Here is a 23816-nt window from a genome sequence, read left to right as displayed (position 1 = left end):
TGCTGACAATACAGTTCGCTCAATTGAATCGTGGCCAGCACGGATCCATAAAATTTGAACAATGAGTCGTACAATTGTCGTAAGATTTGAATCGGATCACAATGCGATTGATTCGTTTCTACGGCGCGGCAGTGATATTTAGACTTGAACAAAAGCCCTAAACAAACATCATGAGCATAAAATGCAAACGATAAGAAAGTTATTTACAAGAAAAAAACTTATTTATACTGTGAAGTCTTCACTAACTCTTTAGACATACTTTAGCCTATGTAGACAAAATTTAACACGTATTAATTTTAACTTACCTGAAATCTTCTCATATCTCTAGGGTTGCCCGCATTTTTCAGGCAATTTTGATTGCACTTTAGGAAGAATTTTAAGAAGAATCTGAAACAAAGAAATAACGTTATTCAAATAATATATCTAGACATGTCTAGTTTGGATAAGAAAACAAAAATGATTTGAATCTTTAAAACTAAAAAAAAACTAAAAGTTCAAAGCAAATATACGCTATAAGTTGTGATTTGTTGGGCAGGCTTCCTTATAAAATGATATAGGACGAAATAATATCAGCTGTCCTGAATATTTGTTTATTTTTTTTTCAAGTACAGAACATTTAAATTTTAATATTATTTGACCAGTCCCTTCCAACTTATTGTCTATCGCTGTGATAACATAGACATAAAATATCATATGATAAAATGTAAGATATTAACCTACAAAATGTTTAGAAATACTGATAAGGAAGATGCCGTAATTTTCAACTGCAGCAAATGAAAGAAAATTTAGTATCCAAAAATTTGTTAAAATTTTCCAACGATCCAGAATTAACATATTAACATATAATTACTATTATAAATTAGATCACCCTATGCTGCTAAATAAGGAGAGTCTAATTGCTGAACACTAATGTCTCACTCTTTGTTCAATTAACTGGAATGTCTTGATAGATTTGTTACTTACATCCTTGTATACAAATTCTTAATAGTTTTAGTAGTGAAACTAAACATATATATGTAGATAGCATTTTTCATATCCACGAATTAATCACCATCATCATCATTCATCAGCTTATTCAACCATTTCTAATTATGGTGTAGCCTCTCTCACGTATTTAAATACTCCCGTTGAAGTTGGGCCCATTGGTATTGTTGGCTATGCCATATAAGTTATCCCTGCTAAATTCATAATATCATTTTCCCATCTCAGGTTTCGTCTTCCTCTAGGTCTCTTAATTCCTTGTGGATAGCATGCTGTAATTTTTGTGACATCTATTGGATGATATACAGGGTGTTTCAAAACAAATGCGAAAAACTTCAGGGAGTGATTCCTTGTTCAAAATAAAGGGTAGTTTGCTTCATAAACGTTGGGTCAAAAGTCAACCATTAGGGAGATATCGCGGTACAAAGATGGCGGAAAAATAATGTTTTTATTTTTTATCTTGAAAACGAAAAGAGATAGACTAATGAAATTTTATGGGAGCATTACTGTTATGAAAACACACTTTCTGGTAATTTTTTCACTTTTTTAAAATGAGTGGAAGGGGTTGAAATAAACTACCCCTATCATTCTTGTTAACGAAATTTAAAGAAAAATCTTATCAAACACATGCAAAAAAATTAATTTGGATAGTTTAGTTTGTTTAGAAACTTATTTATCTCTTGTGTTTCGTTGATAAAACTGACCGATTTGAAATTAAAAAATAAAATGTAATGCATTACATGTCAGGATAAAAAAACATTTTTAGATAAAGAATCTAGTGATAATAACGATAATAATAAGAATCTAGATAATAACGTATTGCAGTAGAGTAATCACAATAAAATAATATTAGAAACATCCTAAAAAGTAACAGTGCCCGACTAGATTTTTTCCTAAAAAAAATAGAGCAGCCCACTAGATTCTGTATCTAAAAATGTTTTTTGTCCTGACATGTAATGCTTTACATTTTATTTTGTAATTTCAAATCGGTGAGTTTTATCAAAAAAACACAAGAGATAAAAAAGTTTCTAAACAAACTAATCTATCCAAATTAATTTTTTTGCATGTGTTTGATAAAATTTTTCTTTAAATTTCTTTAACAAGAATGATAGGGGTAGTTTATTTCAACCCCTTCCACTCATTTTAAAAAAGTGAGAAAATTACCAGAAAGTGTGTTCTCATAACAGTAATGCTTCCATAAAATTTCATTAGTCTATCGTTATTCGTTTTCAAGATAAAAAATGAAAACCTTATTTTTCCGCCATCTTTGTACCGCAATATCTCCCTAATGGTTGACTTTTGACCCAACGTTTATAAAACAAACTACCCTTTATTTTGAACAAAAAATCACCCTCTGAAGTTTTTCGCATTTGTTTTGAAACACCCTGTATATTACCTGGATCTTTTGTCGTATCCACTCTATTCTTTTAGTGTCTTTCTCGACTGTTTAGAGCATATTTCGTTCCATTGAGCGTTGTGTGATAATGCCCGTTTTAAGTGTCCAGGTTTTGCATGCATAGGTCATGACTGGTAGTACACATTGGTCGAATGTTTTCTTCTTTAGATAAAGTGGCATTCTAGATGTGAATATGATTGAGTTTCATCCATAAGTACACCACGCTAACCGAATTCTTCTGTTGCTTTCTATTAGTAGAGATTCCAAGCTGTGTGTTAGTTGTCCCAAATATAAGTATTCTTCTACTATTTCCAGTTTTGTGTTATTAATGTCTTTTCTGTCCACTAGTTCGTTGTACATTACTTTACATTTTGCTAAATTCATTTTGATACCTACTTTATTGCTGGCTATATTTAGTTCGTTAATGTGTGTTTGCAGCTCTTCAGAACTATTGGTTATTAGGACTATGTCACACGACACTGTCGGTAAGTTCTGAGAAATATGTTCGAGAGTCTTAGACCGTTGGATGATTCCCATTCCAGATTTCGGATGGAGTATTCTAGATTTTTGTGTTCCGTTTTAAGACTTCGATTATATTTAAAATTTACAAATGCCATCGTTACACCACTAGATATACCAGTGACTCTATGGGGACTAGATGCTGCAAGCCTTTAGGAATGACCTTAACTATCTGAATGATTAGTAAATTACCCTTTTCCAAAAATTCGGCTTATAACTCCTAAATCTATCCCAAATTATTATGCATCTAAAGTTAAATTTAAAATATACGAGGATAATACAGACAAATAGATAAAAAATAATCGGTGACAAACCATTCCATTCCGCTCGAACTGTAACAACCAACATCGTTGCAACGGAAATTTGAAAAAATGTCCCGTTTTGCCTGGCAAATTAGTTCAGTTTCAACTGGCGGACATTCGAAATTGGCCCGCAATGAATTATAACCGTATTATCCTGAAAAATGTCATGAAAATGTTTTTTTTTTCGGACGATCGCTAATCACTCGACCGGACGGAAGTTTTGTTAGAGCAAGAATTGATTGCCGATGCGCAGTTTTTTAACCGGCCTATTCATTAGAGAGTTTTAGCACGCAAGTTGTACCGTATGATTGAAAAAAAACGGCGTCCAGTTGGCTGGGAAATTACGATCGATGATATTTCCCATATAAATTTACATATAAAATGACAGCTATCTTCACTTCAGAGACATCGCTGACGCCGTTTTATTTTTCGATCATACAATGATCGAAATGATGTTGAATGACAATCAATGATAGTTTTGGCGTTACTTGGCCATAACTCTTCTTTATTCTTTAAGGTAGGTTCATACACAGGCGAATGGCGAATATTGTTGTTATTGGTCGATTTCAAGCGTTCGGCAGTTCGTATAATTTAAAATCTGGAGGGAGGGATATTGACACTGATATATTTTTTGCGAATATTCGCTGCGAATTTTGAATTTTTAGATTATAATATGTCTCCTGATTATGATATATCTCCTGTCATTAATTTCTTGTTATGGTTATAATAACATAAACATTGCTTAAGATGGAATAAACTCAAAAGGTATGAAAAAATTGTACATTATCATTATAGATACCTAATTTTTTACAATCTAATTTCATTTTTCTTTAATTTGTAGTACGTTTCAATGTTTTGACTGCAAACGTAAATACAATGTTTTGACTGCAAACTGGTAATGTTGGAAAATTTTGAAAACCATCAAGAATCAAAATTCTTTATAGACATTTTCTATGGTAGTTTCTATTTTTTTTTCATCGTTAATTCTCATTTATTGCAGTAAATTTTGATATGCTAATAATTGCTCTTTTAACTTTTTAATTACATATACATGTTTCAATTGTTCTATGTATTTTATTTTTGTTGTTTTTTTTTTATTGATAAATATACAGCAATATAAAATGTTCTACGCTAAAATAAATTCATCCATTACATAAAAATATACTTAGAATAATAAACCTATAAATAAAATTCTTTATTCAAGTGACATTTTCAAAACATGTGATTAAAAACACAAATATCCCTAGAATTGCAAATTTCGCAACTATATGAACTACGTAAATAAACGCCGGATTTAATTCGTAAAATTCACAATTCCCATTTCGCAATTCGCATGTATATGAATGTACCTTTAAGGTAGTAATTTATTGTTATATTGAGTAAAATGATTTTTAAATAGTGTGGTGTAAAATTGTATTTTTGAAAATAGTTTTGTGTGTCTGGGGAACGTTCTATCCTTTTTTAATCTTTCTATAAGTAGCGTTCATTTTTGATGCCGTTTTTTTCGATCATTCGGCACTTACGTTTGTTTAAATATCGGTACAACGATTATTCGTAGGACCATTTTTTTTTACTATAAATATCTATGAAACAGTAAAAAATTTTGGAATACCTACTTTAAATACAAAAAAACAATCATTTTTAAGTCTCCATTTAATAAAAAAGTAATATAAAAGGTGTTCCAATAAAAAACGAAGAAGAATATTATTTTATATTCTAGAAAGTTTGGCGTAAAATTTTGAACATCCTGTATTTACATACATCCTAATTACCATATTTATAGCAAAGTAAACGATAATAAATAGCAACAAAATAAAACACTAAATCACCACAATACACCAAAACACTTTTCCTTTTACACTGGATGCTGGTTTCGCTAACCATGTTAGCATCATCAGTAGATGATTAAAACTAAACTAAAATCTACAATTTGAGCGTTTATATACTCGCTCAGTGGGCATCAGCGATGGCAAAAAAACGGCGTCAGCGATGGCTATGAAATGAAGATCGCTGTCATTTTATATGTAAAATTATATTGGAAATGTTATCGGTATTACATAAATATCATGTCCCGCCCTTGTCGGGAATGTTATAATTTAAAAAATAAATCAAATAAAACAACTTAATAAACTAAATAAGGCTAAATAAAAGTCAATAGTCTGATATAAGAGTATAATTTATTATTTATTTAAATTATAGTATCTAATAAACATTAAAAGTACGGTGACAAAATTACGAAAAATAATTTTTCCATAAAACCCGATCAAAACTCCCCCAGAACATTTGTTTTATTTTTCGCGGCGCGGCAGACCGTTTGTTTTTATTTTGCGCATTTTCGGAACCGAAAAACTGTTGATACGGCGAAATGGCATCGTTTATTTGACCCGATTCGAAAAATAATTTATAAATTCGGCTTTCAATTTGCAACGGAAGCCGCAAATGTCGAACGGCTCAGAAATAATTAATTGAACGATATGAAAATTTAATGGAACGATTAAATTGTTGGCAAATTTTCTGGTTTTCCTTTTCGATCTTTTCGGTGTGAACCGGGCACGTTTTAATGCAATATTAATTAACTATCTAACGCTTATTTTAGAGTATACACTGCAATGGTTTTAGTTGCATTGTATCGTTTAAATTACTACCAGCTACAGCATAGCTTTCAAAGTTTTACGAAACTTAAATTCAAATAACAAAAAACGCTATGAAAACTAAAAAAATAAATAAAAAAATGTGTGTGCACTATGTATGCATATTTGAAGTAAAACTTCTTCTTATTTCTGTCTGTCTGTCCGTCTGAGGAATCCATTCCGGTACTTCTATCCACATGCCGAGTTTGGTTCCAATCGACCCATAATTAAGAAAAATCCTGATGATTTCGTCCATTTAGAGGCAACGGTTCGAAACGTCGAGAGTGTCATCCTGTAGCCCGTCCCCAATTATGCCGAAATCGACACACATTTTTCTTCAATATCAAATCCTTAGTCCCATCCTGATGAAGATGTAAACGAACGTCGTATTCAATTTTGCAGAGTGGGACCGCGTCCACTGTCGCTCACATAGCCTACCCACCTAATTTGGTCGCGATCGGACGACATAAAATTTTGACGTTTCTTGCGTCAAAACTAACTGTCACAGTGACACGTGTCGTACACGGTCAAGTTGGCTTTGGTCCAATCTATCGTCATCGGAGCCATGCGTAACCATCTTTTGATGCGAATCAAATACTCGTCAACGAGTAATGGCAGTAAGTAAGTAAGACATACCAAATTTCATTTAATCGGACGATTTTTTGATTTGATTCATTGATGATGAAGTTTCGAAATGCACGAAATGACGTCAAAATATAATGAAAAGAAGAATCACTTACATTCAAGGACATTTACATTACAAGGACGCGAGACTAATTAAAAACTAACTGTCTCAGCACTTTCGACTCTCTCTATTTTTTATCGCTTCGTCAAATTTCAACGTCCATATTTAATATTTAAGCAAACTCGCCATCTTCAACTTAATACAAACAAACCATCTTACGCAGGAAAAGTCCCGAAATGCGACCCTTCGGCAGGACAGGCCTTCCAACCCCCACCCCCGTCTTAAGCCGCATGCATTATGTAAAGCGCCGTTGCCAGCTTGTCATCAATTAATAAAGATCGTATCAAGACGCGTGCATAATTCAAACGGCTTTGCAACGGCCCGTTTCCTGCCACGCCGCCTCTGCGCCCCTTCTGGGCTCCTGAGTCGGTTTTGTCTTAAGATTGTGGCGGGAAACTTAGTAAGCGATTTGAGGTCTTTAATGTTAATAAGCGAACGAGTGTTAGTGAATATTCTAGCGGAGTGCTCGGCTTCGTTTAACGGCCAGACGGGTTAAATTTGTTTGGTAATGAAATGCTACGAAAATATGAAAATATTTTACAAAAAAGAAGTTATAGAAAAGAGGAAACCAAAATGGAACCTCAAAGATGACCATTTATTTTGGTTGAGTACTAAAAGTTTAAAGAAGCTGCAGAAATCAAATTTAATTCAGGTTTGACCAGCAGCATAGAACGGTTGATTGAAGAAATAAGAAGATGCGCAACTTTATGGGCGATTTTGTGGGACAAAACCTGTCCGAGATGTAGCTGGCGTTACCGTCAGCCTGTCCGAGATTTAGTTTAGCTCTGCATTGCTGCGCGCTGATAGTCGTTTACAGCGCAGCGGATAAAGGATACTATACCGTAGTTCTGCTTTCAGTCGACAGAATGAGTGATTGCCGGAGACAGTGTTGCCAGAACTACTGATTAATCCGTAGATTTACGGATTTTGGGTACAGTACGTTAATAATACGGATTTTCTATCATTTAACAATTCAATATAATATTATATGATTAAACAAAGAACAGCGTCAGAGTTGGCTTGCGAATGAATATTGCTGTTATTTAGTATGTAAAATATTACAGTAAATGTCAATAATCGTCATTTCCAAGCTAACTATACGACGTGTTTGCTGGTCTAATTGAAATAAGCCGAGACGAGACAGAGGAAATACGAAATAACCCTCTTAATAACATAACCCTGTCATCTTGATAAATATTATATTAAAAAATCTAAAATTCACTGAAATATTTTGTGGATCTATTAAAAAGTTATTTTTTTTGGCAAAACACAATCAAATTATTTATGAAATTATATTGAACGAAATGGGGAAAAAGTTTAAAAATAGGGTAATGGGGGTTTAATTTTTTTCCAGAGTGTAAATTTAACTTGTATTATTTCGTGAACGTTATTCCCTTTTGAACGTTTTTCTTTTTTATTTATTACACAAACTCGGCAAATTCAGATATTTCTTCAATAATTAAAAGACAAATTTAAAATAAGTATGCCAAGGATATATTAAACGATCTTCTCACTTATACTTATCACTCTATACTCAATCTGTATTATTAAGGGTGTATTATACAGGGTGAGTCTTAAATAAGTGCAAATATTTTCAGTTTTCAAAAATTTTTGAAAATTTGGAGTTTTTTGAAAAAAAATTGGAAGTTTTTAAAATTTTTAGTTAAAAAAACATAATATATACATAATATGGCAAAATAGGTAGTAGATAAAAAAGAAATAAACCCCAAAAAAGATCCAGCGGTTCCCAAAATGTAAGCATTTTTTTTTAATATTTAAAGCAAAATATCTCGGTCATTGTGGACATATATGAAAAACGGTAAAGAGAAAGTTTCTTTTATCGAGATCTACCAGCCCCTAAAATATTTGCATTTATTTAAGAATCACCCCGTATACTCTATAAGTCTATAAAAATATATTTTTGATCTCTTTCAAATATAAATGTAACAGACCATATACAAAAGGACTAGCCCATATGTAAGTGGATACTCAGATTCATATTGAAATATAAAAAATTACACACCCCCTCAAGGAATTTGAAACCAACGCAATCAAAGCTCTTTCGTGCAACTTTATAGTTATAGTCAGATCTCGTAGGCAAAATAGTTTGTTTTCACAAACGGTCTGTTTTCACATATATGGTCTGTAACATATCTGTAAGGATATCTGTAACATATTACCAAAATTGGCCAAAGAAAAATTAACAAATTCGTATAGATATATAATTTTGTATAGATAGTGTCATAAAATGAAATTTGTAAAACTTTTAATATATATTAAAGATATTACTGAAATATATAAGATATTACTGAAATAAAATAGAGGGCGTTGGCAGTAACTCAGAATTGACGTATTCTGAGTTACTGGTAAAGCTTAAGAAAAAATATTTACAGACAAATTATTTTGAAGTTCGAAAGTTGACCTCCAAATATGTTTCTTTTGGAAATTAAAATACATGCACTTTTTTCTGGGACACCCTGTATGTATATACAAAGTTTAAAATCCACATATAAGAACACATGGCTTGTATAGTCATTTATTCCTGGTAATAGAGTATTAAAGCTCGAGGAAGAAAAGTTTGACATAATTTTTATCGGCCCAAACGGTCGTAATAACTCAGAAGATACGTGAAATTTATTAAAACTTTCTCCACCGTTCTCTAACAAGTTCGTCAGTTATCGGGCGTACGTTAAACGGGGCATAAGTGCCGGTATAAAACGCTTAAACGCGGGAGAAAACACGTCTCCTGAGAGCGGGAGCTCATAGTCTCCCGTCTCCTTATAATGTTGCTTTATGTTCCAGGTAAATAACCTTAAGGACTCGCGTAGGTAGGTAGCATCTGCATATTTTCCCCTTTTAAGGTCCTTTAAGACTGGATAGTTGATTGTCCGAGTTATTTTTAAGGTGGGCTAGTTCTTCTGCATTATATGTCAATGATGGAGAATTATTAGAGAACTAATATGACTTCCATTGTCTTTATTTATTTTTTGATTAACACATCGTTTCGGTCAGAAGGATCACGGACCGTTATCAAGTGTAAACTAATCTAATTCCTAAAACTACTGAGCTTTTATACTACAGCCTATTCACCCATGAGGAAGTTGGGTGCAGTCAAGAACTGGCCTAACAAAAGCAAAGCCGAGGTAAATAGTAGGTAGTCTCTCTAATATGACTCACCGCATTCACGCGGTACCAAGACTGGAATCAATGAAACTAGAGAAAGAGTGCATCTATCAGGTACCTTGTGAATGCGGTGAGTCGTATATTGGAGAGACTAAACGTTCTCTAAATTAACGACTTAGCGAGCACAAAAAAACATGTACAGGGTGAGTCAACGATAGAGTAAAGTCCATTATCTCATTTGTTTCGAGGTTTACAAAAAAATATTAAATACAAAAATTATAGAGACGGTTAAGATACACATTTTAAAATTATTATAGAGTATGTATACAGGGTGCTTCAAAAAAGTGTGGCGAATATAACATATATTTTTTTAAATGGAACGCTTTATTTTTTATTTTATTTTTAGATTCGGCGTAAAATTCCATAACTTTTTTATATATAATGTTATATACCTAAAATTAATAATTTTTGTAATATTTAAATTTGTTTAAACAAATGTTAGATTGCAATGTGATAAAAAATTGTCAGTAATGGATTTGTTTCTGAAGTTGGAGAACTAAAGCTTGGTAGGAGAATTTTATAGAGATATCGAAAAAGACCTATGTAAAGATATTTTAGTTAGATGCTACAGGGTGTTCAAAATATATTTATGAATTTCAACTACTTAAAATTAAGAAATTTCAAATTTTTTAAATGGTACACGCTATATATTATCACTTTTTCTGATAGATTTTACAAAACTCTTCAAGTTTTATAAAGTATGTCATATACCTATTTTTAATAGTTTGTGATTTATTCCAATTTTTTCTATTTTTACCCATATTTTTAATACAATTACCTACGCTATAACAGCATACTTGCCATGACAAAAACTAATAATTATCAAAATTTCGTGTCTGTTAAGTAAGTTATGCACAAAATTTGAATTTCGGTTTAATTTGTTGTAATAAGTATAAATTGTAGAGATAATAGTTACAGATTTTCCTGAAATGAATTAGTCAATGTGACTGACATACACGAAAAAGCCAAGAAAAATATATTTTTTGGTTTAGTACTATATATTATAGAGTACTTTGCTAAGCAGTATAAGGAATAGATGTAGATTATCTATAAACCAGCTTCAGTGTGTAATGGGACGGTTTCGCGGCAGTAGTAATATTGGCTTTACCAAATGAATTATAAACCAGAATTACTACGAGAAAAAAAAATTACTGTATGTCGAAGAAAATTCCTATATCAGTAGTCTTCAACAATCAGGCAATCTAGTATTAATTAATTAATCTGTGACTATTCGCTCCGACGCGCAACGGAAAATCCAAGTATCCTCTTTCATAATATAGAAATACACCAAGAAATTCACGACTGCGATTTTAGTTTATTTGTGTAAAGTTAATTAATTTTAACTAATACCACCAATTGTAACCAATTATTAAAAATTAAGCTACTTGTTAAAGATAAGTAATAAATAGTTTATTTTGTCATGGTAACTATGATTTTATACGGTAATTGTATTAAAAATATGGATAAAAATAGAAAAAATTGGAATAAATCGCAAACTATTAAAAATAGGCCCATGACATACTTCGTAAAAGTTGAAGGGTTTTGTAAAATCTATCAGAAAAAATAATAATATATAGGGTGTCCCATTTGAAAAATTTGAGTTTTTTTAATTTTAACTATTTGAAATTCATAAATATATTTTGAACACCCTGTATCATTTAACTAAAATATCTTTATATACATATCGTTTTTTTCATCTCTATAAAACTCTCCTACCAAATTTTTGTACTCCAACTTCAGAAACAATGGCACCACTGACAATTTTTTACCACACTGCAATTTAACATTTGTTTAAACAAATTGATTTTTTGTAAACCTCGAAACAAATGAGATAATAGACTTTACTCTATCGTTGACTCACCCTGTACAAAAAGGCGAAACAATGAGGTCAGGTATTGCGGATCATGTGTGGTCAAAATAGCATAATATAAAGTGGTCAGAAGCTCGGGTTGTCCAGAGAGAACCTTATTGGAAAAATGGTTAATTTAAAGAAGCCGCTTTTATAGCAAACAATAACAACATTTTTAGGAATCCTAGTACGGAAATATCTACGATATGACAACCACTGATACCAATGCAGGCGTTCTAAGTGGAGAAGCTTACGGTTGACTGCACGCAACTTCTTCACGAGTGAATGTCTGGCTGTAATATAAAAGCTCAGTAGTTTTAGGAATGAGATTAATTTGCACTTGATAGTTGTGTTAATCAAAAAATAAATAAACAATGGAAGTCCTAAATAATTTTAATTTCAATACTGAATCATTGTCTACTACATTCAAAGTAACAATGGAGAATTATGTTTATGTATTGACGGATATGACAAGAAATAAAAACTACTTTTTTTATCGACAAATATCAATAATTATGTTCTCTTGAGAGGCGAGTTACTAGCAATGTTATTAATACAACTACCATTGGAGACAAGAAATTCAAAACAAGTCCTTATTTCACAATTATTCGTACAAAAACTCCCCAAAATTAAAATATTGTATTAAAAATATGTATAAACTCGTAGTCAACTTGTAAAGTCACCCATATAAAAACCATACAAACAAAATTTACCACAACAGACAGTGAGTTGAAGTATGGGTATAAATATAAATGGTAAAAATTTGAACCACCTGCGATTTGATGACATTGTCTTGATATCCGATTACGTAAATTTAAAGCCCAAGAAATGTTACAAAAATTGAATGTAACCTCTAAACAAATGGGACTTAAAATCAACATCTCCAAAACCAAAGTGCTAACAAACCTAGTAATTGGCGGTGGAATATATATTAGCCAATGTCAAATAGAAGAAACACTGCTTACAAGTACTTGGAACACAAAATACGTATAAGCCGCGATAACCAAACTTGCGAGCTCAACAGACTAATATGACTGACTTGGGCCACCTATGGACGATTGAAATACGTTTTCAAAGGCACATTTCCGATATGTTGGAAGAGAAAGGTATTCAATCAATTCGTACTACCTGTTCTAGCGTATGGTGCGGAGACCCTAGCATTAACCAAGAAAACAGTAAGCAAAATCAGAACAAAGCAAAGAGCAATGGAAAGATCAATGTTGCGGCTATCTCTGAGAGACAAAGTACCGAATATCGAAGTACGAGACAGAACAAAAAGCATGGATGCCATAGAGAAAATAACTACTGTGAAATAGAATGGGACAGGGCACATTGCAAGGCTAAATGATGATTGATCCGATAGACGAAAAAAATAATAGAAGGAGACCAAGAATAGATTAATTCATGAGCAGAGGCCGTAGGCCGTCCTCCAACCAGATGACATGACGATCGTAAGATAACGTTAAGGCGTATCTACAGTAACTGGATGCAAATAGCTCAAGATAGGAATTTATGGAAGCAAACGAGGGAGGCCTACGTCCAGTGGATTTTAGTACCTGGTTGATGATGATGATAATGATGATGACAGTGAGTTATTAAAATTATCACTTGGTTTTCAGAGGATATAGAAAACGACGGTAGTTGAAGTTATGTTTGGAACTCATCGACCAAATTTCCATATTCAATTAAAGTGTTCCCGTTATTAATCTAAATGAGCTAAAAAATTATTTTAATGTTTTCATTTTCAATCCCCCATTCCAAGTTTTTTAATTATCAGAAAATGTGGTAATTACTATAGAATGAACGATTCAGCAAGTGTTAAATCCCTTACTGAGCTTAATCTTTAAATGACCTTTAGGGAGAAAAAAACATTTAAAGCACAATCAGCACCGAATGATATAAGGTTAAAGGCGTCTACACATCGTTATCACCGACTATAGTAAGTCTAAATTTTACCTACTTTTAATCTCGATAATAGGAAATTAGAATATACTATTTTTGTTTCACTTGGGGCCATTTTTATTACCAATAAAATTAAAATGTTATTATTTACTACGTTGTTGGTAAATACTGAACGATATAAGAGTTATCTCATTGTTTTGTTTGCATAGTAGAATTAACACATTAATTTATAAAAATAAAATAAAAACAGAATAAACAAAATTGTATTTTTTTAATTTAGTTACAAGTTTTTGATAAGCGATTTTATACAGGGTGTTTCAAAAAACATGTGCCATCTCACGTGGGGAGATTCCTCGCGTAAAAATAAGTGTGTTATTTTACATATTAACATAGGTCCTATTCTGCTTTGTTTCGTAGCTACAAGTCTTCATTTTTTTTCGATTTATTATAATTTTCTTTTGAAAAAAAAAATTAACTGAAATTTGGAGGGTTTTTTGGGATCGACATATTTACCAGAGACGTGCGTGGTTTATCACTGGAATATTAATAACTAGCGTGTACCCGCGACTTCGTTCGCGTCGAATTAGTCATTTGTAACATTCAAACTGGATAATATTTTCTCACATTTATATCAGCATGAGAAAAAACAATATGGCGATATTATTATATAACTTGGTAATATTTGAGGGTAGCTTCATCTCGTTGGAATTTGACTTTTGAAAAATCCATTTGCCAAAAATAAGCTTTTTGCGTCAATCAGTTTAAGCAGAATCGTGGATAATCAATTACCCAACTTTTTGGAACACAAAAAATTTCAAAATATGTAAAAAACTAAAAATAAATTATGCGTGTCCAAGCGTTTTCCCGAAAGATTAACACTTTTTAAATAACAAATGTTGTAATATTTAAGAGCGTTTTCACCCTCTTGGAATTTGAGATTCGAGAAACCCCTCCTTCCTTATCGAATCTCTACACCCCACAGTCAATCCGTTTGCCAAAAATTAGCTTTAAGCGTCAAGCAGTTTAAGCAGAATCGTGATTACTCAATGGTCTTATTTTATGAAACACTCTGTATAAATTTTAAAAAAATCTAAAAATATGTAAAACAACAAAATAAAATATGTTTAAGAGTGTTTCCGAAAATCTCACCGGTTTTTGAATAAAAAATATTCCAATATTTGAGGGGTGGTTACACCCACTTAAAATTCGAGTTTTGAAAAATCCCTTCTTATCGAACCTCTACACCCTAAAGTCAATCCGTTTTCCAAAAATCAGCTTTTTACGTCAAGCGCTTTAAGCAGGATCGTCATTAATCAATGACCAGATTTTTCGAAACACCCTGTATACATTTTTAAAAAATCTTAAAATATGTAAAGAAACAAAATAAAATATACGTGTTTAAGCGTTTTTTCGGAAACTTGACCGTTTTATAAATAAAAAATATTGTAATATTTGAGGGGTGGTTTCACCAACTCGGAACTGGAATTTCAAAAAAATCCCTTCTTATCGAACCTCTATACCCTAGAACCTGTATGCCAAAATTGAGCTTCTTACGTAGAGTGGTTTGAGCAGGATCGTGATTAATCAGTGAGTCACTTAAGGATTTTATATATTAGTATAGATAATATACATATTTGATAATTAACAGAAATATTCTTTTTAACCATGAAGCAAATATTTGTGCAGCAGGTATAAATATTTATTTTAAAATAAATATGAGCAAAACGAAAAATTTTCCCCCTAAAACTATTCCTCTGAGAGATGCATGTTGTCGAACATTCTCGATTAATAGAATTGGAAATAATATCAATTTGTCCCATCCCATTTTAAGTGGCGGCTTCCCTACCGGTAGGAAGGACTTTTATCTCGTACACGCGACTCTGCAATAAAAAAACTCAATTATGGGGAAAACCTGTTGCTTAATTTGAGTGGAGCTGATCGGGCATGCTATTCGAAATTTTTCTTCGGTCCCTACTAATAAATTAAATTTATAATAGCTATAAATGTCTTCTCCTACTAACATTTTAACATTTTATGAACAATTTAGTTTAGAGAATTTTATAGTAATATGTTTCATATATCATACGATCAATAATTAAAGGACCTGGAAATGAAGATCGTCATTTTACATGTAACTTTAATCCCATTAAAAACATAGAATATAAAAAATACTAAGTCTCGCACCCAAAATTTGTAATAAATTGTTAGTATACAGGGTGGTCCGAACTGTATTCCAGAAACTTCGGCAGCATATTCTGCAGATAAAAATAAGTAAAAAAGTTCGTATAACTGTATGTCCTAAAATGCTTAGTTTCGGAGATACAGGTTGTAGAAGTTTCATTTTTATTTCGATTGTTTCCAAATTTCTGAAGTAACGTCAATATTTAAATGAAAATTGGTGCCTGGCAGTTTTTTGACATGACAAATTTGATTTTGATGTCAATATGAATTCTATATGTAGGGGGCGTCACCTACATGTGTTTTAACTGTTTTGAAGAGTAATAACGTATATTATAATAATTACATTTCCGTGATTTTCTATGTAAAAAATGTCTTTTGGTAACAATCGCTACAAGCCACCGATCTCAAGATATTTAGAATGGAAATAGTCAATACATGTAATTATTGACAAAAAATAAACATGCTAAGTAGATAGTTATTTCACTGAAATGATAAATTTGGGAACTTTTCCTTCGAAATTGATTCCTTGATGATAAAGCAGCTTCTGTTGAACTTTTGGCATAAAAACATTTCAAATTTATGATTTCAGTCTAATATAATCATTTAGTTAACATGTTTATGTCCATGATGACAGGTATTGATAACTTCGATTCCAAATATCTCATCAACCATTATTCGTAGCGATTTTTACCAATTTTATCTGTAATAATGTATATTACTGAATATTACTAGCATTTTTCCTATACCAGTGCATCAGTTTGGTAGACCATCTTTCTGGGGTACATATTTAGTTCACAATGTTAACGTTAAATAAATTTATTTAAAACTTCTTTATTTACCCGAAAAATAAATAACAATTTCATTACTAAAAAACCGTAATACTACTATAGGCGGTGCGGCTTTTCATTATGCAATATGCACTGTCAATGTCATCTCAATAAATCTTAGAAACAAGACCAGGCTGCTACGGCATCCCGGCAGCGGATCGTCTGTGGCTACAAATAAGACCTAATGAAATCACAACGCTTGTTGATTTTATCTTTTATAGGAAGTCGCTATGCGGAGAATTTTATTGGCAGGTATTCCACAAATTCGTTTAAGGCTATAGATGTTTCTAGTTCAGCATAATTGCCGCTAAAGAAATCTACATTGGAGCGAATGGAAATTAGCTACATAGAAGTAGATATGTTACAATAAAGAAATGCATTTTATGTTCACATCGACTACGCGTTTTTAGAAGGCCATTCACACATAATATATATCTTATATATATTATACTTTATAATTACTATCTATCTACTAAACCAACAATGAAATAGATTTTTTAGGGAACATGTAGCTAAATTAGATGACATATCTCTTTCTAAAAAAAATCTCTTTCTAAACTAGAAATGAAAGTTCCCATCTGTGAGGGAAAAAACGAGGATAACAAAATGTTGATATTTTAGTGAAAGTTTGAAACATCCTGTGAAATATGTTAACAAAGCAAAGAATTTAGAAATAAAAAAAAAAATATTTTCTAGATGCACCTTTTCTCGATAGTTTGTTTTTTGGTTCATCTCAATAGCTTTATCTTTATTGGAGATATTCGCATTTGAAAAAGACACTAACATTTTTTATAATTTTTACATTAAAACTATGCGTTTGCTTTTGGTCCTAGTCAACAGACCTAGTAAGTTGTGGTCCCGAAGCAGGCCTTCTTGACATAAGATTTGCTTCGTTTAATCTTCTTCTTACAGTCTATTCGCTTACATGTACTTTCCTTAGGACTGCGCTCAATTCATTATAAATTTGAAAAGATGGCAAACGGCGGTTTCTTAGCGACAAACTTACAATGAGTTGATCATCTCGATTTGAAGATACGAAGATTTCTGGATGTCTAGCATACGAACTTGTCTCGAGGAAGCGACTGCACTATACTTCGTGCACACCTAAAACATTTAATAAGCGACATAATTTTGATTTCTGTCATCTTCAATTAAAGCAACTATAGCGGATACAAATTCTGGACTTAAAACTATCTCTGCTAGTGTAACTACCCAACAGCCAACAGACAATAATAATATTATTTTTCAATAGCATGCAGTAAGTAAGTAAACATAAAACACAAACACTATTTCATAGGTGTGTTGACTGGAACCAAAAGGAAAGGCAACATTTACGAAAAAACGTTAGTGTCTTCTTCAAAAGCGAATATTTCCAAAAAGATAAAGCTATTGAGATGTACCAAAAAATAAACTATCGAGAAAAGATACGCCAGATGATAAAATCATTTTCAAATTCCTTACTTTTTTAACATATTCCGCAGGGTGTTCCAAACATTAACCAAAATAACTATATATGCATTTTCTGTTTCCTCATATAATTGACAGATGGGAACTTTCATTTAGAAAGAGATGCTAAAAAATTAAATAATTTAGCTACAAATTGCTTCAAGGAATATCAAAATCGGTCCACTAGTACACTATATATAAAACTGTACAGCAGATAGTAGTATCGCCTGACTAGTGCGAAAGAAAATCTAGGAACTAGTGGGGTTGCAGTCGGAAGGGTTTGGACTAGAATTAATACACTTTGTTAATGGTCAAGCTTTCGGAATTTATTTATTTCATCCTCGGGACACTGAGATGGAAATACATGTTACATAAAAAGCTATAAAAGTCAAGTAGCATGAACTTACTCAACGTGGTAAAAAACCTTCTCTAAAAACTACATTAAAGATTAGGCTTAACGGATACATTGAAGACTCCACAGTAAAATCATCACTGACCAGTCAACTACATTAAGGGCTATCTTGGGGCAATTAAACCGCCTGAGATTATCGATTAAAACATTAGAAACAATTGCGAGATCTTCGAGCACATTTCAATTGCGTCTCAATTTAATGCAAGGAGGCGCACAGCAATTGACAAACGACAACACTGACATCCATCTGTCATTGGTTAAATATCTTATAATAGTTATATTTTTTCTTGGCGTTTGATATGTGATTTTTTGATATGTTTGTTTGATATATAAAGTGTATTAATTCTAGTCCAAACCCTTCCGACTGCAAACCCACTAGTTCCTAGATTTTCTAAAACTCTAAATATACATCAAAATTTTAAGGTGCCCATTTTCGTACCGTTGAGTGTAATTATAGATTTTCAAAACTGACTTTACGGAAAAATTACGAGTCTCGATTCCTGAACTATTTATAATATGTATCTACAAGTTTGTACGGAATGGCGAGTTCGACCATCACTTTTCCGTTTTTTTTTGTTGTAATCAAACGTTTAAAACATAACAACCTTCATCTTCAATAGCATTTCTTGTTCTCTTAATGTGTAAGCACATTCTTTGATATCTTGTACAATTTTCTCGAAAATACTACAAATTCTAATAGAACATACCCTAACACACTATTTATTAGCTAAATAAACACCTACAACCGTACCCCATCTACAGCAAGGGAGCGACATAAGGCACGCGAGAGCCTCCAGGCTATCAGGACCGTCCTGCCCGTCTCGCTCCTGCGGCAGCAGCAGCACGAGCGCCATAATAAAATAATGAGACGAGGGGGACGGTATCTTTAGCCTGTTCTTGTAACATGTTTATTTTAGCTGCGGGTGTCCTGCTGTTAGAGTTTCGGCCGACCCCGTAGGTCGTATTAGTCGGCAGGAAATACGGCGAGTTATTAAGTTATTTGCGAGAGGCATGCGAGCAGGGCTGGCAGGAATGGAGATAGGAGAATAAATTGATTATGCGGAGAGATGGTAATGAATTTCTTGTTTGTCTTGGAGTATTAGCGAGCTTAAACATCGAGGTGTTTTATTGAAGTTATAAAGTGTGTTGTCTAATTCATTGGTTATTAAGATGAATATGTAAAGACTTTCTTCTTCTACTTATTTGAGATCTAGTCGATCTGTTAGTTTCAAGGTTGCCTTTGTAGGAGTCTTTCCATTTTTTTGGAAGTCTTCCCGGCTGTTTCTTACTCATGGGTTCTTCAAGAGCTATGCGTAATAGCCTATTTTTTCCATGTGTTTTACGTGTGAGAACCATTGTCTTTTTCTTTGCCTACCCCATCTCACTACGTCCTGTATTTCACGTTGTTGTTTGTTATTTGTGTTTCTAATTCTGTCTCTTCTTGTCTTCCTCATTATGGTTCTTAGGTTCTTCATTTCAACAACCCTTAACATGCCTTTGGTTTTGTTTGTTTCCTCTCGGATTTCTATGCCATATGTCATTATTGGTCTGATGCAGATCTTATAAATTTTAATTTTACTGTCTGTTCGCATGAAGGGGTTTGTTCACACTATTTGCCTCCGACATCCTGACGTGGCCGTTGCTCTGTTTGTTTGGCTTCTCAGATCTTCCTCTGAATCGTGGTAGTACAACTTATCTATTCGTATTTATCTAAACTGTGATATTTGCTCAATAATATTGTTTTCTACTACCAGTTTGCATCTTGCCGGCTATTTACGGACAGTTAAGCATTTCGTTTTTTTCTGTAGAAATAATCATATTTAACTCTCGGTTTACTTGATAGAATTTATGAAGCTGTCTCTGCATATCGTCTTCTGTCTCCGCGATAAAGGCTACATCATCAGCGTAACACACCATGCTAACTCTGTTGTGTCCCATTTAATAACCGATATTCATCGAGATCAACCTTTTCTAATTTATTGTCCTAATTTATTGTATTGTATTAAAATGTCCATTAAGAAAGAAATGAATAAGAAGGGGCTAAGTCTGTCTAATGTCTCCTTGTCTAATGCCTCCTGGTGTCGGTATGTATCATGTTAGATTATTCTATTGATTAGAGGAGCGTTATCGATATTTAGCTTTTTGATGATTTTCACAATATTATCAGGAACTTTTTTCCTCTACTGTAAAGACTTTATGGAAGTTAATTTGGGTATAGAGATAAAGTCCGTTTCTACATAAGATACTATATAGTGTACTACTTTTTGGCCGATGATGCAAAGAGTGATGTAGAATTTTCACTGTGTTTGTTTTATGCAAATTAGTAAAATGAGAGTAGGATTTTTAGCCGGCAAGCATCTCCAATTATTATCAATTTATATTAACAATATATTTTCCGATTGAAGCTCTGTGATTATAATAGTCCATATAACCCTGATAAGTGATAGAACTAAGGTGTTTTGCTATAGATGATAGATAGAGCTCAGTGGTGCATCTAGAGTGTGTCTGGGAAGGGTAATGGATTGGATAGGATGGTAATATTAGATTTAAATTAAATTTGCACTGGAAGTTATTATATGGAAGAAGATAAACTTGGATGGACCACAAACATTACAACAATGTACCCATGAAATAAGTGACCTAGCAGAAGACCGAATCTGAGATAGGACCATGATAGTACTAAATTAGCAGGGATATCTTAGGCCCGCATAGCCAACAATAGGCAAAAATGGGACCAACTACAAAGAGAGTATCTAAATATATAAGGGAGGCTACACCATAATTGGAAATGGTTCAATAAGCTGACTATGATAATGATGATGATACCTATAAAATATCTGAAATAAAGATATTTGGAAGTGCATAATGGAAATTTATATCAAAATTTACTTTTTCTAAGATATAGAGACTGGATGATAAATTTCTTAGTACTGTTTTCATATTGATGTGACTCAAACCATACTTTAGAGAAACAGCTATAAACATCTCTCATTTTAAATAAAAAAGTGATTGACCAGCAGCCAATCCACTTCTGTGAACTATTTTACTAAACCATCTGTCAATTTTACAGCATCTGTCTGCATAAGAGATGCAACAGTCAATTTGGGACGACAGCAAACTCTATATCATTTAATATCAATATTTTTTTTTTAATGACTTAAATATAAATTAATTTACGTTATAGCAAGAATATATTAGACAAATATTCAGTATTCTATATGTTAGTTACACAACGTTTCGGTCAGTAATGCTTCAGTAAAATAAATAAAGACAATGGTCCGAAATTCTTTTAGTTTCATTACTTTACACTAATCTACCCTTCGAAATTCTGGAAGTTAATATTAGGGACCCTTTCTATCACCGTTATTAACCACAACATTGCGTCTTTGAGGCCCGATCTGTTTTGTTTTCGGCGGTTTCACCGCCAAAGAACTCGCATGACGCTTTGAATAGGGCTCCCGCCCGGCCCCAAAACAAAAACAAATAAAGCCGACACCCATGGGAATTCGGCCGCTTATGGGGCCTGATTAGCCCCATATTTTTAATTGTTTTAGAAGCAGGGAACATGTACGCCGCTAAACGCCACGCATTGCGGGGTCGCTTTTTAGGAAAGGAATTAATTTTTCCGGCTACGAGAATATTAATTTGTATCGAAAGGACTGATTTGAAAGGATGGATTTAAAAAGTTCTCGTTTAATTAATATTCGCTGTACATAATCTAGATATTGTATTTAAAAAGCAACATATGTATTGGTCACTCATATTGACATTGTGCATATTAAATAAGGAATTGTGTCTGTACATATGAAATATTCTGTTGGAAAAGTCCTGAAAGATATTCCGCAACTGAAACAGAAATCTGAAAAACAAATGTATGTATGTATGGAATTATATAATATTATTATTAGTTGTATATACAGGGTGTAAAAAAATAGTGCACCAAACTGCAGTTGAGTGATACGAGAGATAAAAATAAAATAAAAATTCACTTATCGGCACGAAAAAACGGGCACTTTAAAATTTTCATGTAAATTAAAGTTTTATATATTGTGTTCTAGTGTACAGATTTTGTTGAATTTTTAAGAAATTTCTAGCTAAATGATTTGACTGTTTAGTATTTCTTTTTAAATTAAAAATGGAAGTTGCCATCTGTCAATTATACGAGGAAAAACAAAATGTTGATATTTTGGTGAAAGTTTGAAAAGTTGAAAATCCTGTGAAATACGTTAACAAAGCAAGAAATTTAAAATTATTTTGTCATCTAGGTGTATTTTTTCTCGATAGTTTGTTTTTTGATTCATCTCAATAGCTTTATTTTTTTCAGATATTCGCTTTTGAATTAAACACATTTTTTTTCGAATTTTTTACCTTAAAGCCATGCCTTTGCTTTTGGTCCTAGTCAACAGATCTATAAAATACCGTTTATGATTTATATAATGCCACTTTGTTTGATAAATTATATTATTATTGTCTGTCAAATATATTTACAGTCAGTCAGTTACACTAACAGATACGGTTTAAGCCCAAAAGTTGGTCTTTACCATGATCAATTAAAGCAGCAATACTTCATTACTTTTAAACCATCTCTACTAGAGTAACCACCAAAAAACAATAATAATAAGACTTTTCACAGTGACATTTATAATTTATTGTTGTTAATATTACAAAAACCAATAAAGGCTATTTTATTATATATGTAGGTACCTAGATGATAAAATAATTTTTAAATTCCTAGCTTTGTTAACATATTCAACAGGGTGTTTCAAACTTTCACTAAAATATCAACATTTTGTTTTCTCTCGTATAATTGACAGATGAAAACATTCGTTTCTAAATTAGAAAAGGAGACTAAAAAGTCAAATAATTTAGCTACAAACAGCTTAAAAAATCATCAAAATCGGCCAACTAGAACAAAATATAACAATATTTTAAGGTACTAGTTTTTCTTGCCGGTGGTAATGGTATTTCCTGGGCAAGATACATCGCTTGAAAACCTTTAAGGCCTTCTTCTGGGTTCTTCTTAAATATTAAGCGACTTTTGCTGCTGGAGCACTAGAGTCGCTATACTAAGAGAAGTTCTAATTCAATTTGTTTTTTTTTGTTTCTAACAATTAGCCGAATGGTTCTAGCTAGTTTTGGCAACGACATTTACATGTACTTCAGAAACAGACAACTCCCTTGGAGCTTAAAAGTAGGCACTGACCAAGTTATCATATTCGCCAAGATTCACGAAATGTTTCTCCACAATAGGTAACTTATCTACAACATATAAAAAATGAAGTATATGCAGAAGTTATGAAGGAATACATTAAATTTTAAGATAGTTTCAAATTGATAATTCCTCACAGTTTCAGAAACCCTTTGGTCTATTCAAAAAAAAATTCCGGTATCGGAAAACTTTCTCTTCCACTATCAACACGACACCCTAGCAAGACGTATCGCC

General features: G+C 32.4%; 1 protein-coding gene across 1 annotated transcript in view; it reads right to left on the bottom strand.

Annotated features, from left to right (window-relative positions):
- LOC115877399 (transcription factor collier) overlaps window positions 1-23816 on the bottom strand; it is a 243901-nt gene that overhangs the window by 59370 nt on the left and 160715 nt on the right. Inside the window, exon 8 of the mRNA XM_030893548.1 lies at window positions 306-387. Within this exon, the coding sequence (XP_030749408.1) occupies window positions 306-387 (82 nt within the window). The remainder of the gene's footprint in view (window positions 1-305; window positions 388-23816) is intronic.

The sequence above is a fragment of the Sitophilus oryzae genome, unplaced genomic scaffold (assembly GCF_002938485.1).
Source record: "Sitophilus oryzae breed Bouriz unplaced genomic scaffold, Soryzae_2.0 scaffold_1449_pilon_pilon, whole genome shotgun sequence".
In the NCBI taxonomy this organism is placed as follows: Eukaryota; Metazoa; Arthropoda; class Insecta; order Coleoptera; family Curculionidae; genus Sitophilus; species Sitophilus oryzae.
The sequence above is the reverse complement of the archived record's forward strand: the minus strand, read 5'-3'. Positions and strand labels throughout refer to the sequence as shown.